This window comes from Macrotis lagotis, chromosome 4 (assembly GCF_037893015.1).
Source record: "Macrotis lagotis isolate mMagLag1 chromosome 4, bilby.v1.9.chrom.fasta, whole genome shotgun sequence".
Taxonomy (NCBI): Eukaryota; Metazoa; Chordata; class Mammalia; order Peramelemorphia; family Peramelidae; genus Macrotis; species Macrotis lagotis.
Window position 1 is genome coordinate 89,790,209 of NC_133661.1, and position 26,864 is coordinate 89,817,072.

Genomic DNA, 26,864 nt, shown 5'->3' on the forward strand with positions numbered 1-26,864 from the left:
CTAAATCTACATCTTTCTGTCTCTCAAATCCTGTATTATATATGCCACTGTGTTGAGCTTCATATCTTTGATAAATTCTAGTGATGGAGATGAGAGTGGTCCACAAAATGGCAGTCCACTGATTCTACAAGTATTTGATTCAGTTTGGCAGTAGCAGTCTCAGACTTTGGAATACTCTGGAGACTTTACTGTGTTTTTGAGAAACATTCTTTTCCTTGAGAAACTCAACATATATCTTGATCATTTTAGGCAAAGGGGCTGATTTGAGTAAGCCTCCATGTAGAAAAGCAAAGGATATACGCAAAGAAAGGAAAAGGCAAAAACTCATTCTGAAGAGTCAAACAGATAAACTTGAAGGTTTCCAAGTTCAACATGAACCACAACTTTTGCCCTCAGAAAAACCTAAATTAAATCAGCGTAAAAACATTGAAGATTTCATTTTTGACATCTTACCAGAGGATGCTGCACATCGATTAGAGGTATTTCACATAATGATTTTTTTATTCACAGTTTTATCTTTCAGTTAAAATTAGAAAATTTAGACTGATATTTGAATAAGAATGATGTTAAAAAAAAAAGCAAACTAGTATGGCAGAGATTTTAGGTTTACCAAATTTAAAAGTTTAATTTCTGTTTTGGAATGCTGTTATGCATTTACTTATTTTTGAAAAAAACTCATCAACCTACAACTTTAGGTCATAAGAAGTCTTTTGAGATAGATATAGCCATAAAAAGAAAATAATTTACAGTAGAGGGCGCTCTGACTCTTTGTTATATAACAGGGTTTCCATTTAGTTAAAATCAGACAAAAATAAACGTTAAAATTGAATTTGGATTATGAATTTGAATTGGGTGTGTATGTGGTAATTATAGAAATTCTAGGAATTTCAAAATCATTCAGATAGTGTTTATCCAAAGATTCTCAGATTGACAGTGATACAAAGGGATTTTTACCTCCGAAAGTTAGGAATTTGCTTCAAAACATAGGTAATTTCTACTATTATGAGTCTATTATTAACTATTCTTTCTTGAATCTAATACATAATAGACATATAATACATCTTTTTTGGGTTCTACAATTACTTTTTTCTTGCAGAGCTTATTTGGATGAAGAAAAAACAGTTTTAGGTAAAGTCTGGTATACTTTGTTTCCATATTACTTTCGCAGAATAATGTTTTTGACCATAACTACAGTAGAGGGTATGACTAAAACTCCCCTCTAAAATAATAGCCCCCCTTAATAATAACATTTATGTAGCTTTCTAGCATTATCTCTTTTAATCTTCAGCAGTCTTGTGAAGTAGGTGCTTTAAGTTATTCCCTTTTGAAAGCTCAGTTTGGTAAATTTAAATGACTCACTTAAGGTCACACAATTACTAAATGTCTGAGCCAGGCTTTGATTGGAGCATAGTGCTATATCTATAACATAATGAAAAGCAACTATGATCACAACAAAAAAAAAATTAAAAGAAAAAGGAAACAGCTTTTCTTCTTCCTTATAGTTAAAAAGCTTGGAAGTCGTACACCAAACTCCTCCATCAGAAGTTGCAGTCATAAACATTCTGATTGAGTCCCACCTCCCACTCCCAAAGACATAATTTGAGGTCAATAAAGCCCATGCTGGGTTTATAAAAACTAAATTCATTTTGGAGACATCTTTTTTTTTTTAGTTGTTTTTTTTTTGCAAGGCAAATGGGGTTAAGTGGCTTGCCCAAGGCCACACAGCTAGGTTATTATTAAGTGTCTGAGACCAGATTTGAACCTAGGTACTCCTGACTCCAAGGCTGGTGCTTTATCCACTACGCCACCTATCTGCCCCTGGAGACGTCTTTCAAAAATCTTTTTGGCTCATAATCCTTACTTGGTAGCATCAGTATATGGCTCATGGATGCTTCTGTATTTAATTAAAAAAAAAAGAGGATCTCAGTTTCCACAAATACTCAGATTGACAATATATGTCATTTAGTACACACTTTTTTTTACCTGTTGGAAAATTAAAAAAACAAAAAGAACCCCTTATTTCCTCCTGGATACAGTTAAGACAACTTCTGGTTACTTCCATTTCCCTTGGGAACAATGCCTTCCTCCCAACTTAAGATATTATCTTAGAAGTGAGTCTTCCTCACAAAGGGTAAGTAATTGGGAATTGGTAAACAATAGGTATCTTTTTGCTTAGTTAGCTGTCCAGACTTCTAATACTATCTGAAACTTGGGAGTCTCCTGAATTGCGGTTGATGGAGAATCAATCCTTTGCCACAGATGTGTATAGTTCTTAACGATCTATAGTGGTAGTTGAAAGCTGGTCTAGCTTTGTTCTTCTACAGTCTTTTGCCCATATGAGGTTCCGAACCCTTCTTGAGCCATGAATGCAGTATTGTTTAAAACTTCTGACTCTTTTTCCCAAGAAGAATGGTTGACCCTTGAATCATCACTATTCTAGATGTTCCAGGGCAATATAGTTCTTTCTTTCCTGGGGTTACGTGGTTCCCTGAGGGGCTTCAGAGGTCACACAGGCCTTCTTTTGAAAAACAACAGCAAAATAAAACCCCAAGATTTTATTGGTGCCCTTTTCTTTTTTTTTACATTATTGTCACTTCTCAATGAAATTCTTCCTCCTTTAACAGTCAAGTAAAACAAAGCAATTCATTTATATGCAAAACTGTGCCTCATTCTGCACTTGTAATTGGTTTTCTAACAAAAACCAACCAGAGTCTGTAAGCATCAGATTTCTGTATCCTTCCCTTTATTAAAAGCAGTCTCATATAGTTTAAAAGTATACTAGCCTTGACTTTTGCAAATATAGTCCTGTGTCATTCATGTTACATTATTTGTGACTTACATTATTTGTGACTCACATTATTCATTCAAAGAGTACCCAAAGCAAAAGTATACCAAACTCCATCAAGGAAGTATTAAATAGCCAAATGTGGAGTCAGGAGGAAATTTGATAATCATGTATAGGGTTATGGGAGTGATGGGAGATGGTTTTAACAGAAAAGTCATCCTTCCTTTTTATCCTACTTCACAGTTTCTGTTTACAGCCTCTACAATATAATTTAAAATAAAAATAAAAAATTCAAAAAGAAAGTGCTGTAGCATAATTACCAAATGCATCAAAATTTTCTCCCTTGGCAAATACTCTTAATTTGCTAATTATAGGGTACTCTGCTATTTTTCATAGAAAATATCCTCCTGTAAACTCCAAAATATTTTGATAATTGTTGTCAAATACTCATTTTAAGGAGAATACTTTTTGATAATTAGTTACAACTTAAATTTTGAAATATTTTGAATGGCTCAGCTGAATTGATAGTGAATACTGAGCTTTTTCTTATTAGAATTGAGTGTCTTATCCTAGAATATGAGGATTTGTTGTATTTTTCACAAAATGCCAATGACTGACTTTTTCTTTTTATTATATATTTTTATTTCCCTTTTTCCCCCACCTGAATATAATTGGATATTCTGACTTATATTTTTAATTTGAAGGAATCAAAGGATCATAGATCTAAAGGAAGAAGAAACCTTAAAAGTGTATGTAATCCATCTCCCTCATTTTACAGATGATGAAACTGAGGCAGAGGGGAGTGACTTGCTCAAAGTTATATAGAAAGCATCAGAGGTGGGATTTGAAGCCAAGACCTCTGGAGAACCCATAGATTCTTAATCTTTGATCCATAGAAGTTCATGGTTTAAATTTCAGTGGGTCTCTGAACTTGGGTAGGAGAAAAAAATCGATATCTTTTATGTTAGTAAAAGTGATTTCTTTTTTAATCCTAATTATTTTATTTTACACATTTAAAAACATTCTAAGAAAGAGTCTGAAGACTACCAGACTGTCAGAGGGATCCATGTCACACACAAAACAAATTGAAGAACTATTGCTCTAGAGAGTTCTCCTTTTTTTTAAAAAAAATAATAACCTCAATAATTTATATCTAAGTTTATATCTAAACTTAGGTACTTTTTGAAAAAATGCTTAAAAGTTAAATTGCACTTCATGACCTAGAGGGCCTCTGTGTATGTTAAAGGGGCCCATACTTGTGTATCCTTTTGAAAAATACCATTCTGGTGTAATCTGTAATAACTTCAGAGGAGACCCCTTGTAAGGAATCTGGGATTTACATCCTGGGTCAGCAACTTTGGGCAAATCATGACACTACTCTCAATCTCAGTATTTTACATCTATAAAACTGAAGGATTGAAATGGATAAACATCGTTTGCATCTTAGGCATTAAACTTCAAATTGTTCATATATATGATACATAAAAATAATTCCTAAATAACCTGTATTAGGATAAAATGTTGTAAAAGCCAAATCTAAAAATTAATATACAAATCAGCAATTCTTAGTTATTACAGGTAAAAATGTTGATTTTAAAAATTTTTTCTCCTTCCTCAAACATTTTAAAATACTTATCCTAATATTCAAATTTTAATGGATTTTTTTGTGTAATTTTCTGATAAATAACACTAATAAAAATTGTTGGTCTTTTCTATAATTTTATATTACAGAAACAACATTTTAACTAGATCATATTGAAAGTCTTTTTGTTTTCTGAGGTTACTCTAGGGACATACTGATGTATTTAATTGATATCCAGATATCAAAATTGGAAGCCATGCTTAATTTAAATCCTTGTTAGAGATGCAATAGTTTGGTTTTTTTTTTTTAGGATTTTTTGCAAGGCAAATGGGGTTAAGTGGCTTGCCCAAGGCCACACAGCTAGGTAATTATTAAGTGTCTGAGGCCAGATTTGAACCCAGGTACTCCTGACTCCAAGGCCAGTGCTTTATCTACTGTGCCACCTAGCTGCCCCTTGAGATGTAATAGTTTTGATTAAATAAACATACCTCCATTAACTTCAGAACTAGCAAGCAGAAATTTAGAGTGCCTCCTATAATGTATATGGCTCTTGTGTTGACAGAAATAATAAATATAAAAGTTTATTCATTTAGCTTTAGTGTTTTATTAAATGACATTTTAATGTTATCAATATGTGCTTGTTTTAAAATTTAAAAAAATTTCAGTTATTTTAAGGTATGAGTAATTTATTACTATTTGTTTTATTAATGGTAATTGTTTTTCAACTCCTTCTGAAGGTGAGGGTGGTGAGATCATCCCCACCAAGTTCCCAGTTCAAAGCCACATTTCAGGAGTCTTACCAGGTCTATAAACGTTACCAGATGGTTATTCACAAGGACCCACCTGATAAACCAACTGTAAGCCAGGTCAGAAAGCCAAATATAATTTTTATGGTCATTCTGAACTTCCCCCTACAGCTAATACCATTGTGTGAATTCTGGGTTAAAGAGCGAAGTTTATTTTATGGTATATGATGCTATTATTCTGTTGAAGCAAATCTTCAGAGAGATAGAATTATCCAACTACTGGACATTCTGGAAGTGCAAATTTCATCAGATACCAGTGATATATAACCTCAAAATGGTATGTGCCACACAAAGTACATAATTTTACTTTACATAAGGTTCGTGTATTTAGATACATCTAAATTATGGTTAGTGATAATCTTTATAATCCTGCTTTTTATACTCAGGAAATTATCTCAGACTCCTGATGCAAATCTCCATAACATGCATGGAATTTATATAAAACCTGGTAAACATTCTGTACCCATACTTAAAAATAATCAAGCAGAAGCAGTGCAGACCTACCAAATTATTTTGTTTATGGTGCCATCTGTGAAAACCTGAGTGAAACTAGATAAATAAGGTAGATTATTGGAAGTCATAGTATCCTGACAACTTCATAGTTTGGGTAATCAAATAATTTTAAAAATCCTTTAGACAAAATTAATGTTTCTGGAGGGAGAACATATTAGAAGCTGAGTATGTTGCCATTATGCTAAGCAGATATTTAATTATTGAATGTTCACTGTAAACAGAACTGTCAATAGACGTGAACAGAAACAAATAGTAGATAGAGACTTGATCCTTAAAGAGATTTAACACGTGAGTTAAGAGTTTCATAAAGGTAGCCCTTTAGGTTGTATGCCACTTAAACCTTCATTTTAGGTAAGATTCCAGTGTTGAGCTTTGGAAGTGGAGTTGAGGAGATCTTACACTAGCCTTACCTTCAGAAGCATATCATTCGAGAAAAAAATTCATTATAATATACCTGTATTTTCCTTGCTCTGAAGGTGAGGTTAGTACCTGTTTCCTTTGAGGACCCAGAGTTCAAGTCGTCCTTCTGCCAGTCATTCTCTTTATATGCCAAGTATCAAATGGCCATACACAAGGATACAGCGGCTGAGTGTGGGGAAGCTGAGGTACTGTTTGTTATATGTTTTTGCTTCTATTGATGATTTTTTTTTTGTCTGTTAAGTACTAGGTTGCCATAATAAAGAACAGCTAAAGGTATGCTATGTCTTCAACAATCCTGGGAAGCAGAATGTAATGGATAATGTGCGTCAGATGGCTGCTTGTCTTGATTCTTCCTTTGACTAGCTTCCAGAAATAGGGCAGGTAACATGAGCTCCAGGTGACAGCTGTCTGTTTAGAAGGGGAACTGACAGTTTTAGAGGAAAGAGCCCAGAACATGGGTCAAGCTGACCTGCCCTCTCACTTATGGTGGTGGATACATTATTTAATCACTCTTGACTGGGTTATCCATTTTTTTCCAATAGGGTTAATTATACATGCAGTATTGCTGCTTAGAATTCTTATGAAGAGAGCATTTGGGAAACCTTGAAGTGCTAAATAGATGCCAACGAGGTTATTGTGTTTTTCTTTTTTCTTTTTTTGGCAGGGCAATGGGTGGGGTTAAGTGACTTGTCCAAGGCCATACAGCTAGGTAATTATTAAGTGTCTGAGGCCGGATTTGAATTCAGGTCCTCCTGACTCCAGGGCCGGTGCTCTATCCGCTGTGCCACCTAGCTGCCTCTGTGTTTTTCTAATCAGTGCAGAGCACATGAAATTTCTCAGGAGGCAAAGATCTGGTCATTGTCAGGGTCTGTCACAGTCTTCTTCGAGAGGAAAAACAAATAACATATTCATACTTACATGCTATATCACTGGCCAAGTTATTTAATCTCACTCAGCCTCATTTTTTCTCATCTGAAAAAATAGCACCTACCTCGCTGGGTTATGGTAGGACTCTTTTTGTGTGAGTTCATGAATTTGACAATGTGCAAAATATTGTAAGTTGCCTTAATGCACTTATGTGAGCCTTTACTGCTAGATGATAAAGATCTTGCTTTTTTGATATTACTGGAATCACACTCAAGACTTTGTACTACAGTATGGTGGAGGTTAATCTGAACTTTTAGCATTTGTGGTGATTCTTCAGTCTTTTAATTCTTACCATTATTGGAAATTTACATAGAAAAATGTGCAAGTAGGAGTGGTTGAGAGAGGAAGCAGTCTGCCTTCCTTAGTCATTGTTGACAGAGCTAATGTGCTGCCTTAAAAACTCAAACTAGTCTCTTATGACATTGATTGCTCACAATTGGGAAAAAAATCTGTATTAGGAGAGCAGACTTTAAAATGAACCAAGATGACAAGTAGCTATATTCACATGTATGTTGGTTTTAGCTACTTCATTATCTGCTTTTTTTTCACAGAAAATGGAAAGATCTTTCATGTTGGTTGCTTTTACTTTCTCTCTGAATCATTTTTTGTATATCACTTTGTGTTAAGCTTTTTAATTTGTCATTTTCATTTCCTTCATAAAGAGAATTTGAATTGTTTACCTGTGGGAACATCATTCTTACTTTATACTGTATAAGTACTGATTATTGTAATATCTCATGGCATGATGACATACAAAACTATACTTTAATATTCAGTGCTGTTTAATATGATTATTCATTCACATTTAATGTCAAAGACTTTAGTCCAATTTATTTTCTTACCTCTGAACCTCCAAGTTTAAGGGAATTGAAATACCACAAATTGAAAAGATTTGTTTCAAACCAGGACATTTTTTGGGTTACATCTTTGTGGGGTTGTTTCTTGATTACACAAGTTAAACTTTCCATGTGCAAGAAAATAACATTTTTTCTTCCATTTAAGAGAGTATTGTTTAGCTTATAGCTTCCCTAGATTTTGAATTGGGCAGTGAGCCAGATGAGGACTACCTTCTGCTTTTTTTGGCCCATCAAATACTCCATTCAGCAAAACTTAGTTATCTATTTATAAGCCTTATTTTCTCTGAGGAGTTGGTGGCTAAAAAGAAGCTGACAGTAATCTTATTATTTTTCATTGTAGTCTACCCTGGAACTTTTATTTAAGGAATCTAAAGTCGCAGAGTAGAAAATGATTTGTGAACATATACAAATATAGGTTGCTTCCATATATTTAACTTATATTATCTTGAACCTAATTCAGCTTTTAAATAGATAATTCTTGAATTTATAATCTCTGAAAGAATTCTAAATTGACTAAGGAAATGGATCCAAGTTTACTGCTTTATCAGTCCTAATTTAAACACTTATGAACAGTGCTTCAAGGGCAGTGTAGTAGTATTCTATTATAGAGAACTATTGTTGGTTCAATAGAATTAACTCATTCAATGATTAATAAATTTTTTCTGTTGACTTTTTAAGCATTTAAAGTTAGGAACATTCCGAATCTTAGATTGACTTTAGGCACAAAATCTATCTTGCTTCTGATGGTAATTCCATAATAATCATATTAACATCCAGAAAAAGTAGGTTACTTGTCCAGCTGTTAGATGAGAGAAGAAATAAATAAAGGTTGTCTGTTCATATATTCTAAAATAACAAAAATCAAGTCATATTAGTAATACTTTGAAAAAGTAACTCCCACTGGATAATACTCAGGTAGTGGAAGTCTTGAAATTACTTGTATTTACTGTAATTTTTAGTTATTTGTAGCAAGGTAATTACAAGAAAATATCAGGAAAAAGAAAATATGTACAAAGAAATTTGCATATGAATTCCTGGTAAGACGCTGCTAATATCTACAACTTTTTTTGTAAGAATTATTTAAAATATGCAACTAAAGAGATAGCTCCTACAATAGTACATTGAGGTCAGGGAACCTGGATTTTAATCTTGGCTCTGCTACTTTTCTGACCTTGGATAATAAGACAATGATTCTCTCTAGGTCCTTATTTTCATCATCCATAATTTGATAAGATGGATTAATGTCCTTTAGGGTCCTTTCTAGCTCTAAGGGTTTGATGAGGAGATAACTAACTTCTGCTGAACATCTCCACTTTGATATTCATTGGAACTTCAGCTTTAGATTGTTTCATATTGAATTTCATCATCTCCTGCCTACATATACTTCAAACATATCTATTTCTCTTGATGGCAATAATTATTCTTTTCCCTGTCATTCAGCCTCAAAAGTCCACTGTCATCTTTTCCTCTCTGGCTTCTTATCCCCTCTTCCATCCAGTTGTTGATTAATTGCTTCCTTAACATCTCTGGGATCTGTCCCCTTCTTTCCACTCTCAATTCCACCACCTTATTTTTGGTTGCTATTGCCTCTCACCTAGACTATCCAAGCTGTTTTTTAAATGGACTTCCTGTGTTCCATTTCACCCATTTCTAGTATTTTCTCTACTCTCTGAAATTTGAAAAAAAATGTATAACATAAAATTATTGAACACAAGTTTTATTCATCATAAAATTCATACAACTCCTCATCACTGTCAGAATTCCCATCCATGAGCTCATCCTCATTTGTGTTTGATGACTAATCACTCTCTTAGGAGAGGCTCTGCTTGCTCTCCTTGCCTGTGCTTTGGTCTGTGGTTGACCACAAGCACTCCCTGGTCAAGTCTGGTGCGTGGACGGACACATGCTTAGTCCATTCTGTTTCATGAACCTGAAGCACTCATTGTATCCTCCTTTGAAATTAGTCATTTCTTTTTCATCAGCATTTCTTTCTTGACTCCTGTTGAACCGTCCTATGGACGCAGGAATTCTAATTGCCCTTTGCTCTTCAATCCATCTCTTCAATTCCCTCTTTACATCAGGCCATTTTGATGACTTGCCTCTCATGGCCTTCTTCTGCTGTGATGTCTTCAATAGGGTTTCTTCTTCCTCGAGCCAGTCTCAGATTGTTTTCTCAGTTGGAGGAGGACCAAACTGATGTTCATCAACATGATTTCCATTCACTTTTGCAAATTGGATCACTTTTAACTTTAATTCAGCACTGGGCAAGACATTTCTGGGCAGGTTGTGGCAAAACAGTATCTAATACACTGGTAAGAAGGCAAAGCAGTGAGAGCAAAGATAACAAGTGGGAAAAAGCAGGAAATGTAAGTAAAAAGTCTCTAACTACTGTATAAGCTGCTCCCAGTTTTTAGACCCCAAATTTTCCCCAAAAAGTTGTACCTTATACACCGGGAAATATGGTAATTGTACAATTAAGGAATAATTATTTAAAATTGTGGAGAAGTAATACATTTTCCAGAAATTTTGAGATGGATAAATAGATGATTAAAGTTTAGAAGTGCCAAGAGTGACATTTGCTAAGAGGAATATTTTGTGAATTACAGAGAAGACAGCTCCAACAGGGTGGGTATTAAGTTATAAGCTATTTTGGTAGTTCTCTCCAAGTGAATGTTTGAGGTCCATTTTCTGAATGGCCTGTGTTAATCTATAAAAGTGGTTTCCAGCCTGTGGACTATAGACTCCTGGGAAACTAAAGAATTATTTCAAAGTTTCAGTGAAAACATATGAATCTATAAATAAGCAAATGTGCCTTCTGAAGGCTGAAATATGTCTCTTGAAAATTTATAATACTGGTTTCAGATAATGTAGATACTGCTGTGATTGCCAAAATACATATTCATTTAAAAGCAAGATTGACTTCATATTAGCTTTTTGCCACTGTACTTTCTCAAGCAACAGATTCTAGTAGTCTAATATTTTGTAGTGGGGAGTCCAAGGATCTTTTTATATATTAAAAAAGGGTCCATATATTTGAAAAACCCTCTTGTCTATAGGAGGTTCTTAAAAAATGATTTAATATAAGAAGAATTGGATAATGTACAAAGACTTCTGGCTTCTAGACCCAGTTGTGCTGCTGTGAAATATTTTTAAGTAAAGTACTATACTTTTCTGGGACTCAGTTTTCTCATCCATAAAATAGGGATTTTGGATTAGATGATTTCCCTAGCTTTGGCCCTGATACTGCTTACAAGGATAGTCTAGACTAACTACATGAAGGACTGGAGAGAATACCTAATATAGTCTCTTGCATGCTGCAATAGATGCCTCATAAATATTTGAGAAATAAATGAATAAGCAAATTGGCAGCTGCTCTTAAGAAACAGCCAATAAAAAATTATTTTATAGCAAATGAAAAAGTATTCAGAAGGAAAATTGCTGTTTCTAAACTTATGAAATGAGAAGGAAAAATCAAATGATGGCAAAAGAACTTGGGTTATTATTACAGTAGTAAAAATTGTCATTAATTTCCTGAATTAGAGGTTTTACCAGTAGTGAGTTAAGTACGTTTTTACCAAGTGTAATACAGCTTCTGTGTGATATGAATAATCTTGCTTTGCATACCACTTGTATTTTAAGTTTTTTCCCCTTATATTTGAGAAGCATCAAATTTTATGACATTCTAGTAATAACTTGATAAGTGAGCAATGTGACAGTTCATTTTATATGTCAAATAGTTTGAAGCAATTTTTAAAGAAGTATTTCTATAAATGATTTGCTGCATAAATGATGAGGTTTTATGCTTTGGATGATATTTAAATAGACTTACAGAACATAAATCTTGCCTATTAAGATGTACATACAGAATATTTATTTGTGTCTGTATAGTTATGGCTGTGTATTAGGATTAGCATAGAGCAGTGATTGAAATAGATTATCTGAAAGATTTTTCTGAAAGTTTATTTTCATAAGTTTCTGTAAGTATAAATATGGAACAAAACTGTTGCTGTTGCCCAGTGTGATAAATATATATTCATCCTAAGTTGTACCAAATAGAACCACAACAGTTTCAATATTTCATTAGATGCTTGACCTTTTTATTATTTTTTTATTAAAGATTTTATTTGAATTTTACAATTTTTCTCCCAATTTTACCTCCCCCCCAATATGTCAGTCCCCATCTTGTTTCCATGTTGTACATTGATCCAAATTAAGTGTGACTAGAGAGAAATCACATCCCCAAGGAAGAAATAAATAGCACAAGAGATAACAAGATCAGACAATAAGATATGTTTTTCCCTAAATTAAAGGGAATAGTCCTTGAACTTCGTTCAAACTGCATGGTTCTTTATCTGGATACAGATGGTATTCTCCATTGCAGACAGCCCCAAATTGTCCCTGGTTGTTGCACTGATGGAACGAGCAAGTCCATCAAAGTTGAACATCACTCCCATGTTGCTGTTAGGGTATACAGTGTTTTTCTGGTTCTGCTCATCTCACTCAGCATCAGTTCATGCAAATCCCCCCCAGGCTTCCCTGAATTCCCATCTCTCCTGGTATCTAATAGAACAATAGTGTTCTATGACATACATATACCACAGTTTGCTAAACCATTCCCCAATTGAAGGACATTTACTTGATTTCCAATTCTTTGCCACCACAAACAGGGCTGCTATGAATATTTTTGTACAAGTGATGTTTTTACCCTTTTTCATCATCTCTTCAGGGTATAGACCCAGTAGTGGAATTGCTGGATCAAAGAGTATGCTCATTTTTCTTGCCCTTTGGGTATAGTTCCAGATTTCTCTCCAGAAAGGTTGGATGAGTTCACATCTCCACCAACAGTGTAATAGTGTCCCAGATTTCCCACAACCCTTCCAACAATGATCATTGTCCTTTCTGGTCCTATTGGCCAGTCTGAGAGGTGTGAGGTGGTACCTCAGAGAAATTTTATTTTGCATTTCTCTAATTAATGATTTAGAGCAATTTTTCATATGGCTATGGATTGCTTTGATCTCCTCATCTGTAAATTGCCATTGATGCTTGATCTTCTTAGACTGATTATTCCCTCTAACAATATAGATGGCATTTCATCCATGCTCTTGTAATTCTTTTCCATAGTCTTCTTCCAGAGAGCTGCTATTTAATGGTACTATTATTCTCCCAGTCTTCCAGAGATATAACTTTAGAGTTTTCTCACTTCTTACTTTTCTCTCCCCCATATCCAGTCAGTTGCTAGGTCTTGCCATTTTTACCTCAGTCTTGCCTCTCCAACTCAATCCCTTCTTTTTTTTTCTCATGTTAAACATTTCTATATTAGTCATGTTATAAAAGAAGAGTCAGGGGTAGCCAGGTGGTACAATGGATAGAGAGAGTACCAGCCCTGAAATCAAGAGGACCTGCGTTCAAATCTGACCTCAGACACTTTGTAATTGCCTAGCTGTGTGACCTTGGGCAAGTCACTTAACCCTGTTGCCTTAAATTAAAAAAAGAGAAGAGTTAAAACAAAAGGGGAAAATGAAGAGGAAGAAAATACAAAAATAATTTAAAAAGTGGAAATAGTTTGCTTTGGACTACATTTCAAACTCCATAGTTCTTTCTCTGGTATGGATGGCTTTTTCCATCACAGGTCTTTTATCACTGTATTGTTGGGAGCAGCTGAATATTTTATAGTTGATGATTTCACAGTGTTGCTGTTTATTTTATTCAATGTTCTGCTGGTTCTGCTCAGTTCACCAAGCATTAGTTCAAGTAATTCTTTCCAGGTTTTTCTGAAAACATCCTATTCTTTATTTCATAGGAACATTAAATTCATATATCACAACTTGTTCAGCCATTCCCCATTTAATGGTAATCCTCTTAATTTCCAATTCTTTGCCACCATAAAAAGAGCTGCTATAAATATTTTTAGACATGTGGGTCCTTTTCCCGTTTTTTATGATCTCTTGGGATATAGACCTAGAAGTGATATTGCTGGATTAAAAGATATGCACAGTTTTACAGCCATTTTGCCCTCATTTCAAATTGCTCTCCTGAATGCTTGGCTCAGGGGCAGCAAAGTGGCTCAGTGCATAGAGCATGAGTCCTGCAGTCAGCAGGCCCTGAGTTCAAATTTGTTCTCAAAGACACTTGATACTAGTTGTGTGACCCTAGGCAAGTCATTTAACCCCATTGCCTCACAAAAAACAAAACAAACAAAAATACACAGACTGGATCAGTTTACAACTCTACTTTTTTGTTATTGTTGGTTTTTTGCAAGGTAATGGGGTTAAGTGGTTTGCCCAAGGCCACACAGGTAGGTAATTATTAAGTGTCTGAGACAGGATTTGAACTCAGATACTCCTGACTCCAGGCCCAGTGCTCTGTCCACTTCGACACCTAGCTGTCTGTGTTTACAACTCTACTAAGGGTGCTTTATTGCCCCAGTTTTCCCATATTCCCTCCAACATTTAGCATTTTCTATTTTTGTCATATTAACCAATCTAGTAGATATGAGGATGTACTTTAGATTTGTTTTGATTTGCATTTCTCTAATCAATGGTTAGAGTATTTTTTCATATGACTATAGATAAAGCTTTAATTTCTTCATCTGAAACCTGCCTGTTCATATCCTTTAATTATCCATTAGGAAATCAACCCCTTTCTACTCAGTTCAGGCCTCTCACTTAACATTATTGAAGTGACTTATTTCCTAATTGGTCTCCTTGACTTGATTCTCTTTCCATTTCAGTCCATCCTCTAGCCTTTTGTCAAAGAGGTTTCCTTCATAGGTACAAGTCTGACCCTGTTACTCCTCTAGGCACTCCATTGGTTTTGTATTGCACCGAAAAAAAAAATAAGCTTGTTTTCTTAGTTTTTAAAACCCTTCGCCCTCTGGCTCAGCCTTTCTTTCTAGCCTCATTAGATGCTACCTCCCTTCCTGTCCTGCTGCTCAGCCAAATTGATCTTTCCTCTGTGCTTTTGATGTTCTCTCTCCTGTCTCTGCCGTCCCCACACCTGTTTTCTAAACCTGCTTAGAGTGTTTTATAAATGTCAGTAGACAGAGATATTAAATAATTTTCCCAAGACCTTGAACCTGGGTAATGCTAGAGGTAAGATTGGAACCCCTATTTTCTCAATTTTTTTTGAAAATTACAATTAGGTATAGAGAGGAAATTCATTACCAACAATTTGTTCTGTCATTTCCTTCACAGACACCTTCATAGCTTTCTTATCTTGATTGCTTAATCTGATAATCTTTTCTCAGTCCTCATCTTTCATACCTATTTGTTGGTTTTGATACTGTGACTCTTTATTTTCTCTCTCTCTCTCTCTCTCTCTCTCTCTCTCTCTCTCTCAGGTTTTTGCAAGGCATATATATGGGGTTAAGTGGCTTGCCCAAGGCCACACAACTGGGTAATTATTAAGTGTTTGAGGCCAGATTATTATTATTAGGCGCCACCTAGCTGCCCCCAATCTTTCTCTGTTTTTAAAGGTTTTTGTGACACTGTTCTTTTCTGGTTTGCCTGACTGCTCCTCTTTGCCCTTTTTTGACCCATCATATATATTCCCCTAACCATAGATTCTGTTCTAGTCTCTCTTCTCTAATCCTACATTCTCTTTCTTTGTAATCTCGTCAGACCCTATGATTTGATTGTCATCTCTGTGCAAATGGACCTCCAAAGCCAGTTCTGATCTTTCCCTTTAACTTCAGTCCCATATCGCTAGTTATTTTTAACATTGCATGTTGTGTGTCCTGGACATATCTTAGTGTGCTTAAAACAAATCTTTTTTTTTTTCTCCATGCCCTGACCAATACCAAATTTCCTTTTTTCTTTTGAACATCCCAGCCTTTCAGTCTCTTTTTCAAAACTCTGTCATTTCCCTGGACTCATTACTTACCTTCATTCTACACGTATTTTCAATTGTCAAATGCTGGTGTTTCTTCCTTCACAATCTCTCTTTATAATTTGTCCCTTCTCTTTTCATATCCCAACAAAATTCAGGCCCTCATCATCTCTCTCCTAGATGACTGCAGTGGTTTCTTGATTTGTCTCTTGCCCTCAGTTCTCTCCCCACTCCAGTACATCCCCTGCAGTACAGTGAAAGTAATTTCCTTAGGTGTATATCTGACCATGCCATTCCCTACTTAACATCAATGGCTCACTATTTCCTCTACAGTAAAATATCAGTTTTGTGTTTGAAAGCCTCTTTTCGTGTCTTATTGGATATTATCCCTTTTCTTGCACTCTACAATCAGCTAAATGATACTTCTCTCTATTCCTTACACATAACATTCCATCCTCTGCTTCTAAACTTTTGTACAGCTTGTCTCTTATGTCTGGACTGAACTCTCTTCTTCCTCAGTTTTTTTTTTAAGGGTTTGTTTTTTTTTTTTTTTTTTTTTTTTTTGCAAGGCAATGGGGGTTAAGTGGCTTGCTCAAGGCTACACAGCTAGGAAATTATTAAGTGTCTGAGGCCAGATTTGAACTCAGGTACTCCTGACTCCAGGGCTGGTGCTCTATCCACTGCACCACCTAGCCACCTGGAATAGTTTTAATAGTAGTTTATTCACTTCATAGGTTAAAAGATAATGAAATCTCTTTAGATTTGTGTGATGATATAAGCCAGTTAAAAAATTATTCAGCTGCCAATAGAATTTTGATTAACTTTGGAAATAGTAATTGACTGGTATTTTTGGCTAAGTAAATGCAGGCAGTGTCTATGTCTCCAGTTTTCAGGAGTAGTTGAAATATGTTTCTGATTGTCTTGGATTCAGCATTTGCTTTTGACTTTATGGCCTGCTTCAGTGCAAGTGCTGTGATCGAATTATTCCCCAAATGAAATATTATTTATATTATTTTTCTTGTCACCTTGCTTTGGCTTTCAAAAAAAACCTAGCAAATATAACCTTTAGTCTAGCGTTTTCACACATTCCTTGCTTCTTGTATTCAAAAATTAAAAAAAAAGATCTGGAGCTAGAAAGGACCTTAGGGGCCAATGGTTCCAACTCCTTCATTTTACAGATGAAGAAACAGCCTGAGAAAAGTTAAATGACTTGCCTTGGTCCTCACATCTAGTAAGTAGCTGAGGAAAGATTTGAACTCAGGTCTTCATAAATCTAAATCCAACATTTTATCTACTGTGTCACTTAGATTCTTATAACCAACAAATTTGCCCTGGTGCTTACGTTATTCATGATGTTTTCTGTTTATATTAACTTATTTTTAAGATATCTTTACTAATAAGAACAATAATTATGTTCATATAGTTTCTGTGTTTGTCTTAGTTTGTACACTCTCAAGTATTTTATGTTATCTACATTTATTTTAAATTGAAATTTTCTTTTTATATCTTTCTACTGGGCTTTGATGATTTATATTGGCTTATTTGAAACTCTTGAAACTTTGCTGAAGTTGCTATTTTAGTTGATTCCCTAGGATTCTTTTAAAAATACCATCATATCTGCAAAGAGATAGTTTTGTTTCCTTTTTGACTAATCTAATTCCTTCAATTTCTTTTTTCTTCTCATTGCTAATGCTAACATTTTTAATACAATACTGAATAATAGTGCTGATAACAGGCTTCCTTGTTTCATCCCTAATCTTATTGGGAATATGTCTAATTTGTCCCCATTACATACAATGCTCACTGGTTGTTTTAGATAAATGCCACTTATTATTTTAAGAAAAAACTCCAGTTATTCCTATGCTCTCTAGTGTTTTTTAATAAGAATGGATGCTGCATTTTGTCCAAAGTTTTTTCAGCATCTATTGAGATAATAACATGATTTCTCTTTGTTTTGTTATTGATATGGTCAATTATGTTGATTGTTTTCCTAATATTGCATTATTGAACCATCCCTGCATTCCTGGCATAAATCCTACCTGATTATAATATATATCCTAATAATAAGTTGCTGTAATCTCTTTGTTAATATTTTATTTAAAATTTTTGCATCAATATTATTAGAGAAATTGTCTATAATTTTCTTTCTCTATTTTTGACTCTTCCTATTATACGTATCAGCACCATATTTGTGTCTTAAAAGGGTTTGGCAAAGCTCCTTTGCCTATTTTTTCAAGTAGTTTATATAGAATTTGAATTAATTGTTCTCTAAATGTTTAGTAGAATTCACTTCTGAATCCATCTGGTTGGTCCTGGTGATTTTTTTCTTAGGGAGTTCATTAATGGCTTGTTCAGCTTTTTTTTGTAATGGCATTAAATATTTTATTTCCTCTTTATGTAATCTGGGCAGTTAATATTTTTATAAATATTCATGTGTTTCACTTATATTGTCAGATTTATTGGCATATAGTTGGGCAAAGTAGTTCTCAATTTCATTTCCTGCTCATTGATAGTGAATTCACCCTTTTCATTGCTTTATTGTAATTTGGTTTTCTTTTTTTAAATCAGAATAATGAAAGATTTGTATATTTTATTAATTTTTTTTATAAAACAAACATTTTATTCTTTTTATAATTCAATAGATTTCTTTCAATTTCATTCATTTCTCTTTTGATTTTTAGAATTTGGAATTTAATTCGGAATTTTTAATTGTTCTTTTTCTAGCTTCTTAAGTTACATGCCCAATTCAGTGATCTCTCTCTCTCTCTTTCTCTCTCTCCTACTTTATTCATTTATTTATTTTTTAAGTGTTTGCAAGGCAAATGGGGGTTAAGTGGCTTGCTCAAGGCTACACAGCTAGGTAATTATTAAGTGTCTGAGATTGGATTTGAGCCCAGGTACTTCTGACTCCAGGGCAGGTGCTTTATCCACTGTGCCACCTAGCCGCCCCCCCCCCCTTAACTTTTTTTTTTTTAAACAGTTGTGTTGGTTAGTTGATTCTTGGTTGTAATCCAAGCTCTTTTGGCCTGCAGAATGTCATCATATTCCAGGACCTATGATCCTTTAATGCTGAAGCTGCCAAGTCCTGTGGAATCCTGACTCTGGCTCCTTGAATTGTTTCTCTTTGGCTGCCTGTAGTGTTTTCTCTTGAATTGGATAATTTTGGAATTTGGCTATAATATTTTTGTCCTTTTCATTGTGTGATCCCTTTTCAGAGGTGATTGGTGGATTCTTGCTATTTTACCCTCTGGTTCTAGGATATCAAGGGCAGTTTTCTCTTGATATTTTCTTGAAAGGTATCTTCCAGGGGCAGCTAGGTAGAGCAGTGGATAGAGCCATGGCCTAGAAATTAGGAGGATTTGATTTCAAATGCAGCCTCATGCACTTAATAATTACTTACTAGTTGTGTGACCTAGAACAAATCACTTAACCCCAATGCCTTGCAACCCCCCCCAAAAAAAAGAAAGATGTCTTCTAGGTTCCTATTTTTTTAAGCTGATATTATTTTTTATTTTTGAAAGATTTTATTTATTTTTAATTTTACAGTTTTTCCCGTAATCTTACTTACCTCCCCCCATCCCCCACAGAAGGCAGTCTATTAGTTTTTACATTGTTTCCATGGTATACATTGATCCAAATTGAATGTGATGAGAGAGAAATCATATCCTTAAGGAAGAAAAATAAAGTATAAGAGATAGCAAAATTACATAATAAGATAATGATTATTTTCCCTAAATTAAAGGTAATAGTCTTTGGTCTTTGTTCAAACTTCACAGTTCTTTCTTTAGATGCAGATGGTATTTTCCATTGCAGACAACCCCCAAATTGTCTCTGATTGTTGCACTGATGGAATAAGCAAGTCCATCAAGGTTGATCATCACTCCCATGTTGCTGTTAGGGTGTACAATGTTTTTCTGGTTCTGCTCATCTCACTCAGCATCAGTTCATGCAAATCCCTCCAGGCTTCCCTGAATTCCTTTTCCTCCTGGTTTCTAATAGAACAGTAGTGTTCCATCACATACATATACCACAGTTTACTAAGCCATCCTCCAATTGAAGGACATTTACTTGATTTCCAATTCTTTGCCACCACAAACAGGGCTGCTATGAATATTTTTGTACAAGTGATGTTTTTGCCCTTTTTCATCATCTCTTCAGGCTGTAGACCCAGTAATGGTATTGCTGGATCAAAGGGTATGCACAGTTTTGTTGCCCTTTGGGCATAATTCCAAATTGCTCTCGAGAAAGGTTGGATGAGTTCACAGTTCCACCAATAATGTATTAGTGTCCCAGATTTCCCATATCCCTTCCAACACTGATCATCTCATTCCTGTTTTTGATCATGGCTTTCAGGTAATCCAGTAATTCTTACATTATCTCTTCTGGATATATTTTCTAGATTAGTTGTTTTTCCAATGAGGTATTTTACATTTTCTTCTTTTTTTTCATTTTTTAATTTTGCTTAACTGTTTCCTTGATGTCTTATAAAATCATTAACTCACACTTGTCCAATTACAATTTTTAAGGAATAGTTTTCTTCAGTTAGCTTTTCCATTTCGTCAGTTGTATTTTTGAAGGAGTGATTTTCTTTTTCCATTTGCCCAATTCTGTTTTTTAAAGAGTTGTTTTCTTTGTCCATTTGACCAGTTGTATTATTGAAGGAATTATTTTCTTTAGTCACTTACAATCCTTTCTTTTCCAAGCTGTTGTCCCTCTTTTGCATACCTCTCATTTCTTTTCCCAATTTTTCTACTTGATTTTAAAAATCTCTTTTGAGCTCTTTCTTTTTTCTTTTTTTTGCAAGGCAAAGGGGTTAAGTGGCTTGCCCAAGGCCACACAGCTAGGTCATTATTAAGTGTCTGAGACTGGATTTGAACCCAGGTACTCCTGACTCCAGGGCCAGTGCTTTATCCACTACACTACCTAACCACCCCATTTTGAGCTCTTTCAAGACAACTTTTGGGCTTGAGACTAATTCATATTCTACTCTGGGGCTTCACATGAAGGCCTTTTTCCAGTATCTTCTGAAATGGTGTTTTGATCATCTTTATCACCATAGTAGCTTTCAATGATTAAGGCTTTTTTTCTGTTTTTTACTCATTTTTAGCCTAGTTTATGGTTTTTGAAATTGAACTCTGCTCCTGAGCCACAGGAGGGCATTGTCCCAAGCTTCTTGGGCTCGGGGTCAGCGGCCTGCTCCCTGACCTTCTGTGGGCAGTAGCCTCAGGTGCTAAAGGCTTCCCCATTATGCTGTCTGGCACCAGTTGCACTGTGGTTCTGGGGCTCACAATTTGGCCTCCATGCTGGGTCTCTCAGGTGGTTTGCTGTGCCACTCACTTGTTAAACTGGATCTCAGTTACTGATCTGTGCTAGAACTGAGAGCCTCCTGCTAGATTCACCACCCTCCCCTGGGATGAGCCATGTTCTCCTTTAATCTGAGTGAGACAAACCTTTCCTAAGTTCCTCGAAGATATCTCAAGCTGTTAAATTTGTTCTACTCTGTCTTTTGGGGTCCTATCTCCATTTAGTGGTTTAATTAAGATTTTTTAGGAGAGCTGAGAAGAGCTCAGGGAAAGCTTCTCTCTGCGATCTTGTCTCTGCCCCCCTAAAGGATTCTAAATGTGGTATTAATATAGAAAGTTTATTTTGTAATGATATTTAATTTTCTAAATAACTTATTCCTCAAAATATATTAATGTAAGAGAGGTAAATAGTTAACAGATAAAGTAAAATGCCTGTGGCTTTTTTTAGTAATCTAACAGAGTTTGAAATCTTTGTTTATGGTTGATAGTACGGATATGGATACTTCAGAGGATGATTACTTTGATTTATGTATTTCATGTTTTTGTAACTTCAAAGGGAAAGGAAGTTTTTAGATCTCTTTTGTAAATGTTCCGTCTCAAAATAGAAATTTAAGGAAAATATATATACATCATTGAGCTAGATGCAGGTATCAATACATAGTAATTGTCTTTATATTTAAGAGCAATAAAATTCTTTGCCAGTTGCCATCATATTGTTCTGTATATGTGCTACTTCCTATATATAAAACTCCCCAAATCAAACAATTGTAAACCTTGCAAAATAAAACTAATTCTGGATTATATTTGATTACTTTGGGATTCATGTTTTAGGTCTTATGTATAACAAGATATTTATTGTAAAGAACTGTTCATCAATAGGGAATAAAGGAATAATTATGCTAAATAATAGGGAACTATTATTGTATCAAAAGAAATTATAAAAAAGCTAGATTCAGAAAAATCTGGGAAGACATATTATCTGATGCAAAGTGAAAGAAATGAATGAAGAGAAGAATTTTTCAGAGACTGCAGTTTTGTAAAGAAAAGTCCCTCTGAAAGACTTAAGCATGTGGGTTTTGTTTTGACTAACTATGCTGATAATTCCAAAAGGGAGGGTTTTGTATGAAAAAAATTTAGGGAACAGGGAACCATAGGTAGTGATAGTGAGACAAAAGAATGTTAAAAACTTTTTAAAAGTTTGTAGAATAGAAAGGTTCAGAGGTAAACACAAAAACTGGATTGCCTTGAAACTAGTGTGTAGAATGTCAGAATATACTTTTAAAAACCAGATGTAATGGAGATTCAGGGTTTCATGTACAGACTCTTCCTGTTCTTTATAAATAAAATGTTCATACTTGTTAGTTCAATATGCCAAAAATTATTTTTAAAAAATTAAATATATCTGAATATTGTTCAAAGAGCATTAAATTTGGAGTTAGATAAGTTTAAGTCCCAACTTTGTTAGTCACTTAATTTCTTGAAACTTCAGTTTTCTAATTTGTGAAATGTGGTTATTAAATATCATATTGGGAAGACAGGACTTGTAAACTATTAACCATTATATAAATATACTATTATTAATTATTATTAAACATTTTGTTATTCTAGGAAAGGTGGAAATTTGCTACCTAGATCTCTTATAAGAGTTTTAAAAAATTTCTTCAGATTGTGGTACATAGCCATAATGGTGATGATTTGATCACTTGGTATACACTTCCAGAATGTTCACCTAATAGTAAAGAGAAAAAAACTACAATTCTTTTTGTTTAGGTAAAGGAATAGTAATGGTGTTAATATGTTACTTAATTTTTTTGGATACCACAGTAGCTGGTATTTATAAAGTTTTTAGTATATCATATGCATTTCTTTATTTGTTACTGATCACAAGCCTATGAGGTAGGCACCATGAACATTATTTGCATTTTGTAGATGAAGAAACTGAAGGTTAGAGAAATTAAGTTACTTTCCCCCTGGTGACCCAATTATTAAGTATTAGAGATGAAATTTGAACTTAGATCTTCAGATTATACTATAATATGTTTTATAAACTTTAAAATTTTAAGATAATACAAACTTATTACCACATGAGTTAATTTATTATAATGAGTAGAGGGCCAGAGAGCAGGAGGAAAGAAAGGCAACAATAATATGTAAAATATCTAATATAAATTTATTACTTATATTTTTGTATCATGGTATTAAAATTAGTTTGCTTGTAAAAATCCATTAATTTTGTTTAAGGTAGAGGGGATTTGAGAAAACCAGAAGAATACCCAGAAAGTTACTTGGAACTTATTCTTTTACTTTTATTAATTATACTTAAGCAAAATTATATATACATGTATATATACCTGTACATACATATATATATATATATATATATATATATATATATATGTATATTGACTTAAGCATAGACTCTTAAAGTTGGAAGGAATCTTTCAGGCCTGTCCTTCAAATATGATTCACTAATTGCTGCTTACAGCATCATTGACAAGTCATCCAACTCTGTTTGAAAACTGGGACTTAGGAGGCCTTTAGTCCCTTGTAATACTTTCACTTTCACAGAATTGTGCATGCATCCTAAACTTTAGGAAGCCAGATACATGGGCACAATAGAAAAAAAAAAAACTAGAGCTGAAGATGCCAAAAAGGATAGATTTAAACTTTTCAGTAACTTAAGGATTTACAGCTATATCTTTTCTTAGTATATTTAAGGATACAATTATTATTTAAAATAGATTTTTAATTTTAATTTTTTTCTTATTTTTCTTTTTGTGTGTGTCTTTTCTGGGGGAATGTGATTCTTTTCAATCCCTGCTATGCAGTTCACGAGATTCCTTTGTACTTCACCACTGGAGGTAAGCATTTGCTCATTTATTTTAGATTCTTATAGCATATTTGTTATTTTAGTAATTTTTATAGGCATGTATAATAAAATATACTAGTTTGTGGTGTTTGGACATGTAATTTTCAGCAAAATTGATCAAGGATGAAGATGGAGATGAAGACAGTTCCTGTAGAAATGATAGATAATGGGGGCCACTAGGTGGCATAGTGAATAAAGCACTGGCCCTGGAGTCAGGAGTACCTGGGTTCAAATCCGGTCTCAGACACTTAATAATTACCCAGTTGTGTGGCTTTGGGCAAGCCACTTAACCCCATTTGCCTTGCAAAAAAAAAAAAAGAAATGATAGATAATATGAAAGACCATTTTCATTGTATTCTCTTTCATTTATAAATCCTTGCTTAATTTGACCTTAGTTTTAAAGCATTACTTAAGACAATATTAATATTATTCCTTTTCAATTCATTGGGTATTTTTTGAGTGCTTCTAAAAGTTCCAATCTTTACTCAATTGTGAAACAGTTTGGGCCTCAGGTGAAGAGCTAGGGTTTGAAAAGTCAAAGAATTTCATGACTCACTACTCAGGGTGATGAGATATTTTATTTTGCAAGTGCAAGGTGATTGTAGGCTCTATCTGGATAAGCAGGAGAAAAAGCTAGGATTCATATAGGGGTTCAGGAGATGATTCCATATGTTGGGAAAGGTGTTATGGGTTGGTGGAGGCATCGGAAAAAGAATTATGTCAGAGTATTCAAGGGTAATAGGCTCATTTTGGGAAATAGAACTAACAGTTTGTTATCATACTGGGCTCCTGCCTCTGTTTCCCTGTCCTTGTGGGAGCCTTCCAGTGACTGGTGGGTTCCTATTTCACTGGCAATGTCAGGGTACCCTAGATGGCTGTTATCAATTCAAGGTCTTGTATAAGGGAGGTCTTTCTCAGAACTGCTTCTCAAAGAGTAGCAGCAAGGAATGTTACAAAACATAATTTCTCAGAATAACAAAGTCAGCTTTGGCATATGATGTAATTTACTATAGAAAGGCACAGAATATGAAAATTGTTGTATTTCCACAGCAACAATAATACAAAAAAAGTAAGAAAAAACTACTTTTCTCAAGGAGTTAACAATAGTTGAGAATAGACTTTAGCTTGTGGAAGAATAAATGGGGGGAAAAGTTGTACATTTCACTTAATTTTTAGAGAGAGGGAGAAGGCAGAGAATCACAAATTTGAGATTTGGAAGGGATTGTGGTGGCCATCTAGTTTAACTCATACACAAAAAGAATCTTCATGCTCACATTCTTGAGAAATACTCATCTGCCTCCAAGGAAAGACAGTACACCACTTCTTGAAGTAGCTCATTCCAGTTTTGGTCAGTAGCTTTAATTGTTAGGAATTTTTTTCTGACATCAAGTTAAAATTTACCTCTTTGCAATTTTTGCTTATTGTTCCTGTTTCTACCCCATGGGGACAGACAGAACAAATATTATTCTTCCTCCACCACAGCACTTCAAATACTTGAAGGCAGCTAACATGTCTTTGTCCTAGTTTTCTCTTCCCCAGGCTAATCATACCCAGGTAATTTAGACAGTCTTCATGTGATGGACTCCCCTTCTCCATTCACTGGGGTTTCTTGTCTCTCTGGATACTCTCCTTCTTGGAGGATATAGTCCTCTGTCATGATCCCCAGAACTGAGCACAGTACTCCTGATGAGATCTGAATAAAGTAGAATTATAACCTTCCTTATCCTGAAAGCTATGCCATTTATAATGCAGTCAAACATTGTATTAGGTTTTTTTTTTCTGGTTGGCATATCACATTGTTGACTCATGTTGAATTTGCAGGTTACTAAAACCTCAAATCTTTTTTCAAAAAACTGCTTTCTCACCATGCCTCTCTCATGTTTTTTCCTTGTAAGGTTGATTTTTTTTTTGTATCCAAATATGACTTTATATTTTTTCCTCTTGAATTTCATCTAATATCCAGCCCAATGTTTTAGCCTGTCAAGATCTCTTTGAATCCTGTATGTCATCTAGTATATTGTCTATTTTTCCTAACCTTGTGTCATTTTCAGTTTTGATCAGCCTGCCAACTATATTTATTGAAATGGTAAAAAATGTTTAACCACACATTGCCAAGTTCTTAGGGAAATCTCCTCCACTGAAGATCTGTCTCATTGACATTGAACCATTAATACCTAGATTTTTACTCCAACTCTCTAATAATCTAATTGTATAATAATTTAGTTTATCTGTCTTTTCTACAAGAATAATATGAAATGGTTGTTTTTTTCCCTAAAGTCTTTGCTAAAGATAGGTCACTTAAATCTCTAATATTTCTCCCATTTTCCATTTAGTAATCCTGTCAAAAAGGGAAATGAAGTTAATCTATTTTTGTTATTTTTGGTCATTTTACTACATTTTTCTCCATCTTTTCCTTCCCAGAAAGCCAGAAAAAAAATGTGCAACACTGACATGATAAAAAAAAAACTTGACATATGCCATGTAATCCCCACTTTTTCAAATAAGGTGGCAAGATATTTTATCTTTTGGGGCCTGACTAGTCAGTTCACAGTATTAATTTTTTGTTATTTTGTTGTTCTTTGCATTTATGTTGTTAGTGGAAAAGGAAGTGGCAAATCGTGTCAGTATTTTTGCCAAGAAAACCCCAAATAGGGTCATGAAGAGTCAAACATGACTGAAAAAATGACTGAATGACACATTTATCTTGTTATATTTATTATACTTATTGCTTTCCTGGCAAGTTCTTGATATGTGCTTAATGATCCTATGCTAGGTCTTTACAATTGCTGCTTCTTTTTCTAATGGTTCCTTGTAGAATTTTTCAAGAAATTGCAGTTAAGCTTACTGGGCTATAGTGTGCATTATTTATTAAAAGAAGCATGAAGGAGAAGGAACACTGACTTTGACATTAGAGGACCTCATTTCAAATGCCAGCTCTACCACTGGCTCCCAGAGCATTTGAACTTGTGACTTTC

The 26,864-nt window shown here is 34.4% G+C and overlaps 1 protein-coding gene across 18 annotated transcripts in view; it reads left to right on the plus strand.

The window, feature by feature from the left end:
• Window positions 1–26,864, plus strand: part of ATE1 (arginyltransferase 1) — a 158,621-nt gene that overhangs the window by 22,272 nt on the left and 109,485 nt on the right. For 5 of the 18 annotated variants that reach the window (XM_074233482.1, XM_074233485.1, XM_074233481.1 and 2 more), the window contains 4 exons: window positions 250–479; window positions 5,105–5,233; window positions 6,163–6,291; window positions 23,849–23,881. In XM_074233482.1, coding sequence (XP_074089583.1) covers window positions 250–479; window positions 5,105–5,233; window positions 6,163–6,291; window positions 23,849–23,881 — 521 coding nt within the window. The remainder of the gene's footprint in view (window positions 1–249; window positions 480–5,104; window positions 5,234–6,162; window positions 6,292–23,848; window positions 23,882–26,864) is intronic. The other 13 variants (XM_074233487.1, XM_074233483.1, XM_074233486.1 and 10 more) reach the window with 5 other exon arrangements.